This window comes from Suillus subalutaceus (genome assembly GCF_016647625.1).
Source record: "Suillus subalutaceus strain FC151 chromosome Unknown DFJ58scaffold_739, whole genome shotgun sequence".
In the NCBI taxonomy this organism is placed as follows: domain Eukaryota; kingdom Fungi; phylum Basidiomycota; class Agaricomycetes; order Boletales; family Suillaceae; genus Suillus; species Suillus subalutaceus.
The window spans coordinates 1-12,629 of record NW_024540988.1 but is presented as its reverse complement, the minus strand read 5'-3'; the positions used below and the strand labels follow the sequence as shown (position 1 = coordinate 12,629).

At 46.0% G+C, this 12,629-nt stretch overlaps 5 protein-coding genes across 5 annotated transcripts; 1 reads left to right on the top strand and 4 right to left on the bottom strand.

Annotated features, from left to right (window-relative positions):
- Window positions 1-915: 915 nt before the first annotated feature.
- DFJ58DRAFT_673448 (uncharacterized protein) lies at window positions 916-1,209 on the bottom strand (the record flags this gene model as incomplete). Its single annotated transcript, XM_041383062.1, has 1 exon — window positions 916-1,209. A coding segment is annotated over one exon (294 nt), but the record flags the coding sequence as incomplete, so codon positions are not given.
- Window positions 1,210-1,510: 301 nt separating this feature from the next.
- Window positions 1,511-2,507, top strand: DFJ58DRAFT_888938 (uncharacterized protein; the record flags this gene model as incomplete). The annotated part of the gene is made up of 7 exons (XM_041394708.1): window positions 1,511-1,614; window positions 1,679-1,769; window positions 1,823-1,884; window positions 1,943-1,978; window positions 2,058-2,188; window positions 2,220-2,393; window positions 2,458-2,507. The coding sequence occupies 7 exons, from the start codon at window positions 1,511-1,513 to the stop codon at window positions 2,505-2,507; spliced, it is 648 nt and encodes a 215-aa protein (XP_041234677.1).
- A 640-nt stretch (window positions 2,508-3,147) lies between these two features.
- Window positions 3,148-5,113, bottom strand: DFJ58DRAFT_850331 (uncharacterized protein; the record flags this gene model as incomplete). The annotated part of the gene is made up of 8 exons (XM_041393765.1): window positions 3,148-3,588; window positions 3,648-3,792; window positions 3,886-4,086; window positions 4,197-4,312; window positions 4,368-4,394; window positions 4,449-4,525; window positions 4,751-4,947; window positions 5,088-5,113. The coding sequence occupies 8 exons, from the start codon at window positions 5,111-5,113 to the stop codon at window positions 3,148-3,150; spliced, it is 1,230 nt and encodes a 409-aa protein (XP_041234676.1).
- Window positions 5,114-6,320: 1,207 nt separating this feature from the next.
- Window positions 6,321-7,634, bottom strand: DFJ58DRAFT_850330 (uncharacterized protein; the record flags this gene model as incomplete). The annotated part of the gene is made up of 6 exons (XM_041393764.1): window positions 6,321-6,476; window positions 6,517-6,608; window positions 6,653-6,776; window positions 7,095-7,225; window positions 7,301-7,532; window positions 7,560-7,634. The coding sequence occupies 6 exons, from the start codon at window positions 7,632-7,634 to the stop codon at window positions 6,321-6,323; spliced, it is 810 nt and encodes a 269-aa protein (XP_041234675.1).
- A 1,774-nt stretch (window positions 7,635-9,408) lies between these two features.
- DFJ58DRAFT_614283 (uncharacterized protein) lies at window positions 9,409-9,600 on the bottom strand (the record flags this gene model as incomplete). The annotated part of the gene is made up of 1 exon (XM_041380938.1): window positions 9,409-9,600. A coding segment is annotated over one exon (192 nt), but the record flags the coding sequence as incomplete, so codon positions are not given.
- Between the last annotated feature and the right edge of the window lie 3,029 nt (window positions 9,601-12,629).

Here is a 12,629-nt window from a genome sequence, read left to right as displayed (position 1 = left end):
ACGTCGGACCACAGGAGAAGGTCATTAGCAGCTACATTACAATCCAAATGTGTTGAATGATATCGTCGCAAAGGTGGTCCAGCGAACCACGACACGTGCAGTGCGTGAGATCCATAGGATGCCTTCAACCTCCAGCATAAGCATAAAGGAGGAGCGCTCAGCGGCATGATCCATGCCACACCCATTAGCTAGGCAAGTCGATTTAGGATGGAATTACAGGGTAACACATTTCTAATCCTTCACCAACCTCCAGATCCTCGAATCTGTGCATCAAGACAGATCCGCAAGTGCCTTGGTACCACAGGCACTTCCATGCTTGGGACGCATCCAACTTCCTGTCTAAAGAGTACTGCAATCTGCTCGATCGCAACAAACAGGTCTTCGAGGAATTCTATGTAGCCTTCGAGCCGTTAATTGGATAGGGGGATCTGAATTGATTTCCAGAAGTTTAACTTGAATGATTCGCAAGTTGCCTGATTGATCGAGTCCAGCTGAGTCTGAGACACCGGGAAGTCGACTCCGTACAATTCAAATGCATTTGGAAAGGCGGCTGACATCGAGACCTAACACGAAGGCACAGGATCAGCAGCACAACCGATGTTACCTGGAAATGGATATGCGTTTATAACATGGCCCTGAACGGTTCAGCGAGCACGAGCCCATTTGAACTGGTATGATCTCGATACCTTCGGTGGTAAATAACGGTCGAACAGTATTCAGCACTTGATATCAAAAACAAATAGTCCTTTTTTACCTGAATGACAAATCGACGAAGTTGTGACATTATTACAGAGGTCCTCATCGATCTGATCTTTGTCCTCGCAATACTCTTCAAATTCCTCCGTGATCTGATACCCGCGAATCCTTGCTGTTGAACAACCAGATGCACATTCCCCCGATCATCCATACCAGGCGTCAAAACATCCACCATTGACTCGGAGAGGAGCCATCAATTTCATTGCCAAGATCCCAAAGTTGGTCGCTCCAAATTACATCTAGCTCACACGCGTAAGAGCCCTCGAGATCCCATGTCTTGGGCTCCGCGTTATGGATGAAGGAGACGAGATGATTTGTCAAGTACGAATAAATGCATCGTGCTAAGTAGTGTTTACGAATGAGAGTCTTTCTGATGGCATAAGAGGACGACATGACATTGTCGGGATTACGGTGTGTCAGGTCATGGTTGATAGCATCGTAGGTAGACCACTGAAGCAGTATCGAGTATTCATGGGTGCCAGGGAGTGATGTGACAATTGAGATGGACAGACTTGACCGAGCTCTCTTGACGAGCGACTCGGTCAATGGCGCTGATGGCCAGGAGACAAAGGCAGTAGCCACATGGATCTTAGTTATGGAGTCACGTTTTGAAGGAGATCATTCCATTATGATACGGCTTGTCTATGTAGTTGAACCGGCTAACAAGCGTCCAGCCAATTGAAACAAGCATACATATGCCAATTAACATAGCTTTCCCTGAAGCCAGCGCGCTTTCCTTCAACGCCCATCCGATATGGGAAACAACGATATCTTCTCCCTCACGCCGACCCTTACACAGGGCCTCGTGCTAGGTCAACTCTCAATCTTGGTTCTCCTCGAGCTTGTTCTCAAATACCTGTTTTTCATTCCTCCCGAAAGCGAGACAGAAAACAGTCCCATTCCATCCGCTGTCATAATCAAGCCTTTCGTGGCATCAAGACGTAGAGGAGGAGGACACAGATAGTGCTCCAGAAACAGAGTCAGCGTATTGGTTCAATATATTTGCAAGGCAGGTGTGTTGTCTGAGCTTGTGAACGTATTCCGATCAAGTCTCATATAAGATCAGGTTGTGGAGGTGTACAGAGCTAAGCTTCAGAAGGATCTTACAGGATATGAGGTAAGAACCACGTACTAACCCGCCTATAGTCTGTATTTATACCTCACAACTACAACAAGACCATATCAGGATACATTCCGTAACCCTAGGAATGTCTGCGCCCAAGTTAGCCAACACACGGGTCGTGAATGACAGCGAAGGGGACTCCGCTCCGACGGTTAGACTTCACGCCATCCTGATGCAGATCCATTTTACCAGATAGACAGGCAATCGAATTCGACTTGTCACATCTAGACACCATTTCGGCCTCACTGTCTACGTCCTATCTCCTTATGTACCCAATGTCTTTGGAGCGCAAGGAGTCACGGTCTGTAGGTTACCTTGGTTTCGCTATCTCCTGCATCAGTAGCCCCCATTTTGACCATATCGTTGCCACAAGACTTTACTCTTAATCGTAAGACAACGTCGCTCATGGGCAGTCGAGCAATGCTCAGAGCCATGTCAAAACTTCATGTGATGATTGAACATCAGGTCAGGAATGTACTAGCCCTCCGACGAGCGTGGAGAATTGTTCTTCCTGGTATGGGACGCCTAGCCACTGCTCAACATGAAGTGAAAAAAAACAGTCTGCTTCCAATGAGCAGGGCTCATGGTGAAGGGATCATTTATCCGTGCTACTCTAACGCCGAAGTGATAACCACCGACATAAACTGAATGCTACAAGGTCGGTCGATTCCAAGGTTCGCTGAGTAAAGTCCACACAGTATGTAGAATACAGAATACATGCACGTCAGGACATGGTGTTCTACGGGTGGGTCAACGTTTGGTCTACATACGTAGCAATGACATGGCATCGTACCACCAGTGGCTGTCGCAGTCATCGGCAGGTCTGACCAACACGCATACCATGCAAGGTAAAGCTATCGAGGGTCAATGTATGGGGCCAGCGATATTTGTTCACCCATGGCTAGCATGACTTGTTCAGTCTTGCTTGGATGCTATCATCGACAGTTTTCGTGCACAGTTCAAGCAAAATAACGGTGGCAGACCAGTGCGATGGAGCGCCGACGAACCCACCATAATGTGAGGCAATGTCAGTCGTGTTCCGATACGAAAAAAAAACTTATCACTGGTAGGCTTAACAACGGTGAACCCATGCAGTCCAAGGTAGACATAATTTGATTCTAGCTTACATTAGACGCTAGTTGCCTCTGAGGAAGCGAGAACATGACAATAGATCTGATTTGTAGTGCGAAGATCTGAATCATCTGAGAATGCAATGATGGACAAAACGACGAATGTGGACGGTGGATATAAACGTTTGAAAGACAGGACTACAGGTTAGCATTGTCGAACATTTTAACAATCGTGTCTCTCATGAACGCAAGCGTCTTTCGGCGAGCCATACCATCTTCAACGCCGTGGCTAATGTAGCCCTCGATTTCCGTCCTTTTCAAATCCGTTTCAGCCTCTAGCCGCTCGACCTCCGCGTTGAGGACGCCTAGCATCGCCTGCTGGTATCGCGTTTCATCTTCCAATGCGTGAATGCGCTCGCGGAACCTGTCAAGTTCTTCATTATGGTTGCTCTGCAACTCTTCAATCTCTTGACAATGTTTGATGCGTGTATCCTCCAGTTCCTCCCTATCTCGCAGTCGATCAGCCTCCAAATATTCGACGTGAAACTCTAATCGTTCCAGGGTCTCGAGGAGCGCATATGCGTGCTCCCTCATAGAACATTCGTTCTCTGAGGAGCGACGACAGTTGCATCGGGCGTCCTTTCATCCAACGGTCAGTTAATATCTTAGATATATTTGAAATATGAATCGGAACATACCATTGATGTCTCTTCAGGCGACGTCAAACGCAAGCGCATTCGTTTACTGGCTTTCGTTGGAGTAAGCACAGCGTCGGCGGTACGTTTCGATGCGGAGAGGCACATTGTGGATTGTTGTATGAAGTCGATTCCAACGCGTTGCTGACTATGTATAACGGTTGAATTTGTAAGAGAGGAATGAACGATTTACCTCATACATGGATTAGGTAAGCAGAAGTGAAACGCGACAAGCACTCACAACATAGCCGGGATTTCAACCCCAGTGAAAATCGAACATGGCCATGTCCACGCGCTGCCACGCAGATATATTGCGGCTATGACACTTCGTATTGCGTAGCCATGCGTCGGTATCTGCGCTTTCCGTAGCTGCGAAGACGATGCGCATCGGCGCTGGTGCATGCTTTTCGACGCATTGACTGCTAAATAGAATTCCATAGATCTGAATATATCTGTGTGTTCCTTTGTTATCTTACTGGCTTGGACGCAAATATACGGACCACGATGCATTGCAACATAGCATACAATACGAAACATGGTAATAAAAACTACCTGCGCTCATTCACGCCAGCTTCTCCGTCCCGGACTGGCCTACCCCAGTGGCCAGCTGATGCAACATGCCGCTGGAGAACTTCGTCCGTATTTGCAGTCCACGCGCAGTCGGCAACCTAGATCGAATACAAAAATGAGTGTACGATAGGAACAGGATCAGTACTTACTCACCAGATTCGAAGCCTCGATGTCGTAGATCTGTAGTAATACTTATTATGATGAGAATGGAACACAACAGAACATTACACTCACCTGTTGTTTGGGTTGGCGTTCATGGCAGTAATTGGTGCCCGAACCATACCGAGTAGAGTCGTCACGATGTCGCGAAGCTCCGAGTCGTTACCGGAGAACAATATCTAAAACCTAGGACGACAACTGATCAGTGAATCAGGGTAGCAGTACTGAACATAGATGCACTGGAGTGGCACGAGACCCATCAGCCGTTCATTTGGAGTCAGTCACTGGAGCATTGAGTTGAATGAGTGATTATATGCGCTCTGTTTCGAATGTATTCATATTTATAGAGTATGATACAACCAAAGCAACAAACGCACATTGTTTGATGAGGAAAGTCTGTGTTTTTGCCCAGGAGTTCTGCGGTTGTGGTGTAGTAGAAAGAGCGACATGTTTGCTGAGATGACTATTTGATTGTGATGCCGGTGGTACAAGAACGGGATGCAAAAATTCAAGGTAGGCGGGTGCACGACAAGTGAGCCGGTCAACAGCAGACGTAATCGACCGGATGAATGCACTGATGATGGTGAGAGGAGAGTTTATTGAAACTCCGAGTCTCCGAGTTGCAGGTGAGTGGACCCGTTGAAATGTTGAAGTTGGATCGAGTGTGGCGAAGTACGAAATACATGAGCGACGAGATATCTATTACGCACGGACCTTGCGCAGACCAGTTGAGTGGCCATGTCCGAGTGTCCCTGGGTTTCCACGTTCAACCCCAGTAGACGTGAGATTCGATATCTCGCAGAAGAGACCATCCTTCGTATGGTCATTCCTTGACCCGCCGAGCCATATCTCGAGGAAATCAATCACCTGGTTGAGCCGTTTGTCGAGCGTATGCTCCAGCGTCACACAGGTCACCATCCTTTATCATCCAACTAGTTCGCGAGATTGATTATCTTCCATGCATGATCTAGCGCCACGCAGAGCTGTGGGCTCGCACATGTTCCTAACCTTTCACCAGAGCATTCAGTGTTTGCCAAGCAGCCAGAAAAGCTCAACTTATCAGCCATAAGCGATGTAATATATCAGATTGTGTTCGAATACCTGCGACATGAGTGGAGTGCGCTACTGCATCTCAAGCCCTCGACTAGCATAATCGGTGAAGGCGAGATCTTCATGGGTAATGCCAAGCGTTACTCTCATGTGTGATTGAACAAATTTCGGTATGGCTCACCGAGGAAATCGGCACGCTACGCATACATAGGCGAGCGTCAGCCTGCACAGATTTATTACGTCCTGCAGGTCTTACATGACTGAATCAATGCCGAAGTGGAACCTCTTATTGCTGATCCTGCCATTGAACGGAGTTTCATTTTATATGACAATTTACCTGATAATACATGGGCACTTTGGTACGTAAATGTGAACACTCCATTTAACAAGCTCATCATATGTTCTAGAGCGACGAATTTAGGTGTTTCTGCATGGCTTGCAGAATACCCTGGCGAGTTTGAGGTTATTCCCATCAGTTCCCTGTCCGGACCCCCTGGCCTGTGCGTGACCAGGAACGTTGGATTACAGTTGGATATGACCATGTACGTTTCTATTATCTTTGCCTAATTCATTTGCACTCATGTCGTTTAATAGACGAACCCAGAAGCAGATGTCGAGGTCAATGGTGATTGAATGCAATGCGCCTCTAATGATACAGAGTATGTTCGTGCGGAATCTCAAATAACCATCGTGCAATACCTCTTGTGCGACATCTGGATGGACATCACCATGCCAGTCGTGAGGTTCAGCACCGCCGCCCTCGACATACGTGTCGGGCGTCATGACTTTATTTCGACAGTTAACTCAAGCAGAATGTGAACCATGGCAATAACGCACCAATGGTTCCATCATATCTTGATAGGTATTGCGGGTGCATGTGCAACCAACCAAGGTCAATCACAGCAATCGGTATCTTCGAGCCTGTATTAACATCCGGCAGCAAGTTTCCATCCCTCGGTTCGCCAATGATTCGAGGATGACGGCGACCAGATCTTCTGTTCCCTTTCTTGTTTTCAAGTACAACGTCATTCGTATGTCCATGGCCTTATTTAGCTGACCGTATTATTCAGACTCATCAATGACACATAATGACTTTGACATGCACCAACAATGCACGGTGCTTGTCATGAAGAGTCACCCAAGCTTCCTTGGATGGGGCCTTTCGCTTATCCTTGACTTTGCAGGCTTTTTATGAACGTGTTTCTCCTCATCAGTATCTGGATCATTACCCCCATGGTCATCGTCCGATTGCACGCTCTCATCGTTGCTCTGATATTGCAAGGTGAAGGCAAAGTCACACTGCATACTTGTAAGATTGGATTTCGTCCGTGAGCTCATTCGTTCGTCTAGTTTCTGACTTAAAGTTTAGTCAAGTGACAAAGCTATCCAGGCGTAAAATTGTCTTGCCATTCTCTTCCTCGCTTCCATGCGAGCCACCCGTGGGTCAATCCTACCTTTAGCCCTTTCCGTAACTAACGAGAGCTTATTCGCAATGCGGTAATCTGCTGAGTAACATTTGAAAATTTCATGTAAGCGCTTGAGAATGTCGTCGTACGTCTTTCAATTGATGACATCGGCAGATACGATTGGGTGGCATGATTTAATGTTGTTCTGAACATAATGGATGAGGTGAGAGTGCCTAGATGCGTTGTCGCTCCAATCCGTACTGACGTCTGGTCGGACTCGTTCGCCTTTTATCTGTGATCCGTCTTTTTGTCGATGATACTCCTTCATCATTGTCGCCTTCATGACACCTATTGCCTTCAAGAACGTCTTCCGAACTCCAGTCTTCAGTAACTGTACTACGTGAGTACGTGAATTACATATCGATATGCATTGATCACTCACATTTCAGATATTATGATTTGCATTATCACCTGCCGCATGGTCAGCCTTCACCGTTGACGGTTCCCTACTACTTTGCAATGGCTTGGTGATGACATTGATGTTCGAACGGAGAGAGCCAAGAGATATGTGTGTTTTGTCGACGTCCTCTCCAAGCTGAGTCTGATCATCGCGTAGCCTTGCAACCAGCTGACGAGGCTCATTTAATTCCTCAGTTTGGTCTTGGAGAATATCTTCGTTTTCTTCCATCTCCTCCTTGTGGGACTTCACATCGTTCTAAAGACGTCTGACGATATCTGTCGGCCACTGCGGAATGGCGACAGCTGCCCGTGTGCATGCGACCGATTGGGTAGGAGCTACAGACATGTGGCTATTACCTGCTGACAGCTGAGGGGCCAAAGATGACGAACGCGGTGGTGCTGTGAGGGCAACCGACAAAGTGAGTGGTGAGTGAAGATGCAGTCAATGTTGGGGAAGCTGATACAAGTCTGCTGCCAATGGAGAACACATGGAATGAATTGCTGCTGGGTGTCGGAGTGATGAGTGCTATCTCTGTGATATTTGTGGGAGCGCATCGAGTGGATTGATTGAGCTTTGCAGGTGGATGTGGCATTCTCTCGAATTCTCTCGATGTCCATGCCGTTGTCTCGTGGCAATTCCATGGACCGTATGGTTGACTCTCGGTCCCATAGAGCTGGATCTATCAGTATGTCGATGCCCTCTGATGGAGTGTCTCTCGTCTCTAATGGCTTCAGCTCCGGATCAGTACTGGTAGGGCGCATATATGCATTATACTGTTGATGATGGGGCAGCATATCATCGAAGGACTGTGGAGGGTGAAGTACAATACAAGAGAGCGATATTTCAGAGCTTCCATGAGAATTAGAAAGACAAGACAATAATATTCAAGGCCATCATCATTTGCAAGCTCGTTGTGGTTATGAATATGGTTATGGCTGCATGGTATGCTTTAGGCGAGGTCACGGACCTTTTATATAAATGGCAGGTGAACTCTGCCGGGCTAGCCCGGAGTCTAGAGATGAAACTCCGATTGATATTGCTGTGGCGTGCGAATGTCACGTGATATGATGTTTATATACAACCCTTTGACAATTTTCTTTCTTGCTTCCTTACCATTACCTTCACGGGTGGTTTCTCGCCTCTATGGGCGTTCGCTGTCGATGATGGTGGCCACCTTCCTCTTCTTTATTCTTTATTAAACTCTTAGCACTCACATGCAAACCTTGGACTATGTTGGATGGTTTTTCGCCTCTATGGGCGTTCGCCATCGATGATGGCGGCCATCTGATTGTCCATTGGCCAGTCTTGTAGCATCTGTATCTCTTTCTGGAACATGGTGGGGTGGTATCTCGCCTCTATGGGCGTTCACCATCGATGATGGTGGCCACCTTCCTCTTCCTTGTTCAACTCTTAGCATCCATGCAACCCTTGGACTATGTTGGGTGGTTTCTCGTCTCTATGGGCGTTCACCATCGATGATGGTGGCCATCTTCCTCCATTGTTCCATTCCCACATCTCTCTCTAAGTGCTTTTATTATTATTTTATTTGTCAATGTGGGATTATTAGTGTACTGCATGTAGTATATGTGTGATTGATTGCATGATTTAAACCAATTGAGACTGTACTCCATAGGATATGAACCTGACTCTCCATAAGACACCAAAATTGAATCGAACATGGAATAACGTGCACTACAGTAGTATATATGACTGATGGCACTCAACCAACTGTGAGAAAGTATGTGGAGCTTACGTTGTTGTACTACTACTACTAGGCACCAAAAGCTAGCCACATCAATGATCGTGAATGCTCCTTCAGAGCCACGGATGAGTCTCGTTGAGTGTTGCGTTGCTTTTCATGTTTCTGATTCTTTACAGCCAAACCTCTTGAACAATGGGTTGACATCATCGCATCCCCGTCGCTTCGCATCATTAGATTAACTCAAAGCTATCGCGATACCTTGTGGCGAGCTCGCACAACTCAAGAACCTTGTTTTCTGCTGGGGTGGGAATGACGCTTCACCCTTTTTCTTGCATGTCTGCTTCGCGAGCAGGGATCGACGGTCAAAAGTGTATTATAACATTTCTGCAGCTGTATCCTCAATATTGTACTGTAGACGTAGCTCGACTGGCGAATATAACCATCGGCATCATCCGCTACGAAAACGTCTAGTACCTCGCGTAAGTCATATAAACCGCCATCTACACATGTTGTGAAATGGTCATTGATGCAACGAATCCACGATTTAATGCTTGGGATGGCTTCCTCTACGGGATCCAACTCAGGTGAGTACGGCGGGAGAAACATGATTTGCTCACCTATGGAAACCTTGAGATAATGAGTCCCATTAACAGCACTTACCAAATCTCTCTGCAAGCCCATGGATTCCTGCTTCATGATGGATGCGAGCATTATTCATGACAAGGACGCTGTGTTTGCCACGATATGCCTCGCACTGAGGAAGCTAAATTGAAGCAATGAGCAGATCATCCTGTAGTACGAGTGTAGAATATCACAACTGAATATGCTAGAATGTGTAATTAACCCTTCGGACGGAAGGATCCCTGTATACCATGGCCAGAAATTATTCCGCCAATGGTCAAGGCTGCAACGGCAGAGTTGATTGGACATGTGTTGAGTGATCCACCACATGTAGTCGGCGCGGAGATCTTCGTTTCATTCTGTAGCAATTATACAAGGTTTTTGAGGGATGTTCCTGCACGGCGGAGCTCACTAACCCCAACAGGATCGTCAAGGAACCATGCTGCGTGCTGATGGGGCAGCTCTACGAGGTACGGAACATCTTGAAGATCCGGGTTTCTCGGATGGACAATGAATGCACATCGTAATATTGCTGCATTACCAGTGCGCTCGTAGAGCCTTCGAATGCGACAGAACGTGAATCGCTAGAATCCAACACAGGTAACGATTTCATGAGGACGTAGAATACGCTGCTCGTACAGGCGACCGGCAGCGAGTTTGACATCACGCGAGATCTTTTCGTTGGTCATAATAGATACAAAACATATCTAAGTTTCGAACCATCCAACATAGTCGAAGTCGCAACTCTCAAAGCTCATTTGGCCACAATGCGCCAGTGCTATTACTTACAAACCGAGCTGTACATTACACGTAAATGACGATGATATCAGTTTCAATCATGTAGCCTAAGTCTAGTAGGACGAATGGACTCTGAGGTCTCCATGGCATCATCCAACCTGTCCTGTAAATCGATACACAAGGTGATGATTGACGAACGATTCGACGCTATCTGGACAGCCCTAATGTGCCTATCTTTCTATCTATTGGAGTCGAGCATCTATGGTGACCATAGATGTTCCTGGAGGGAACATCTTAATTTGGTTAGTAAAGGGAACAAAGGAACACCAAGACTAATATTCTGTGGGAAAAGAGGGAACACTATGTCTTTATTTGGTTAAGACAGTGGGAACACAGGAACATCATGTGTCATTATCTGTGGGAAAGAGGGAACACTATGTCTTTATTTGGTTAGGACAGTGGGAACACTGTGGGAAAGAGGGAACACAGGAACATTTATTGGGAACACTCCGTGGGAAGAGGGAACATAGGAACATCATTTGTCATAATCTATGGGAAAGAGGGAACACATTCTTTCTCTGACCTTTAACTCACCACTTGTATTTTCGCATTTTTCACAACCTAGGTGCCTTTAATTCATTATACCCTTGCTTTCATATCATTATAGCATATCTTCACAACATATATGAACCCATCCCAGCCCTTATTTGACCTCCTAGAGCGCCCTATATCAATTCCTGTACTATACCAACATCAAAAAAAACAGGTTCACCTTTTTATACCTCAACCTGGAAAGCTGGCATGCATGCACATATCTCACCATGGGGAGACTACTGGAGAGCCCCACTGAACTGCTTGTAATGTGGGCATCCTGATAGACAACTTCATCATTATATGTCAAGGTCCAGACTAGGTTCATGGAAGTATATAGCTGGACAGCAGAGCGACATTGAAAGTTTGCTTTTAATGTCTTTGCATTATTGTCAACCAACACCACATTCTCTTCTCTAGTCAATTTACAGCTGTTTGCGAAAAGGTTGACAGTAGTGACATTTTGAGAATGTAAAAAACAAATAAATAATAGGCAGGTACATAGAGTCAAATAACAAGTGCATATACTCACAACAATGGACTCCATATTCACGGACAGCTTCTCGAGTGATGGTGAACTATCAATGCCAGAAGATGACGACGTGTTGCAGTCTTCCTCCATGGACTCTGGGAAGCAAGTGAATGTTGTTGCAGATGGAGACCCTGACGAGTCAGAACCAGTGGAAGTACTTGACAAACATGGACCTGGCCGCCCACAGAGACACGAAGAAGGTATGGTGTGCTCACCACAGGCTTAGGGTGTCAGGACTGTCATGATTATCCTTTGCTTAGCTCCTCCTCGCCTCAAAATGTCACGATTTCATATTCCCTCGTCATGTACTCATTTGAACAGATGAAGAAACCAAAGACGAAGAGGAGCTAAAGTCTAAACTCGATAGTCTAATACAATAGTCTAATACAATAGTCTGAACTCGATAGTCTGAATTCATTATCTCCGATGTTTCGGATTTCTTTAGCTTATATCTCAATCAAATGATAAGCAATCGACAAGATCAGACTACCAATATACTCACCTTGACTCGGAGTCTCGGACTACAACTCTTGTTAAGAAAGTTAAGCATGATAACAACTTTCATTTTTTTCATTATCGCTGAGTCCTGACATTTCAGATTTTATTCCTAGTCCAATGGATAATGGTATATATATTAGTTGCAGCCCATGCGAATATAACATGGCATTAGCTTTGTAAATACAGGTGATGGTTCTAACTCACATCTCAGTCTCTTGTAAGGAGCTGAGATGTTTGGGTGCTACTGAAGGGCCTTCAGCAGAACAAGGGTATCCCAGGAGATCAGTCAAAGTGAAAAGGAGGATCATAATTGTCTGACATAGTTAAGCACATGTCTACAATTGGCGGGAAGTGCATGGTGTTGGAGTCAGACAATGATAGGGGCGCTTGACAGTGGAGTAGGTACGAGCGGACCCAAGCTCCGTTCGGCCGAGAAACCTTCCCGCTATGTTTCAAACTGATATGTTTATTTTATTCCTATTCTACCCGTAGTTAAAAGAAGGTACACGTCGTATGAACATCTCAGTCCTTTTACCAAGACTGAGATGTGAGCCTTAGTTTTATTCCCCTCGATAACGAGCTAACATACCCATTAGAATACATTCTCTTATAGCTCATCTCTTGCGTCGTCGCTCGCCTCTACTCGCAGGACATGGAT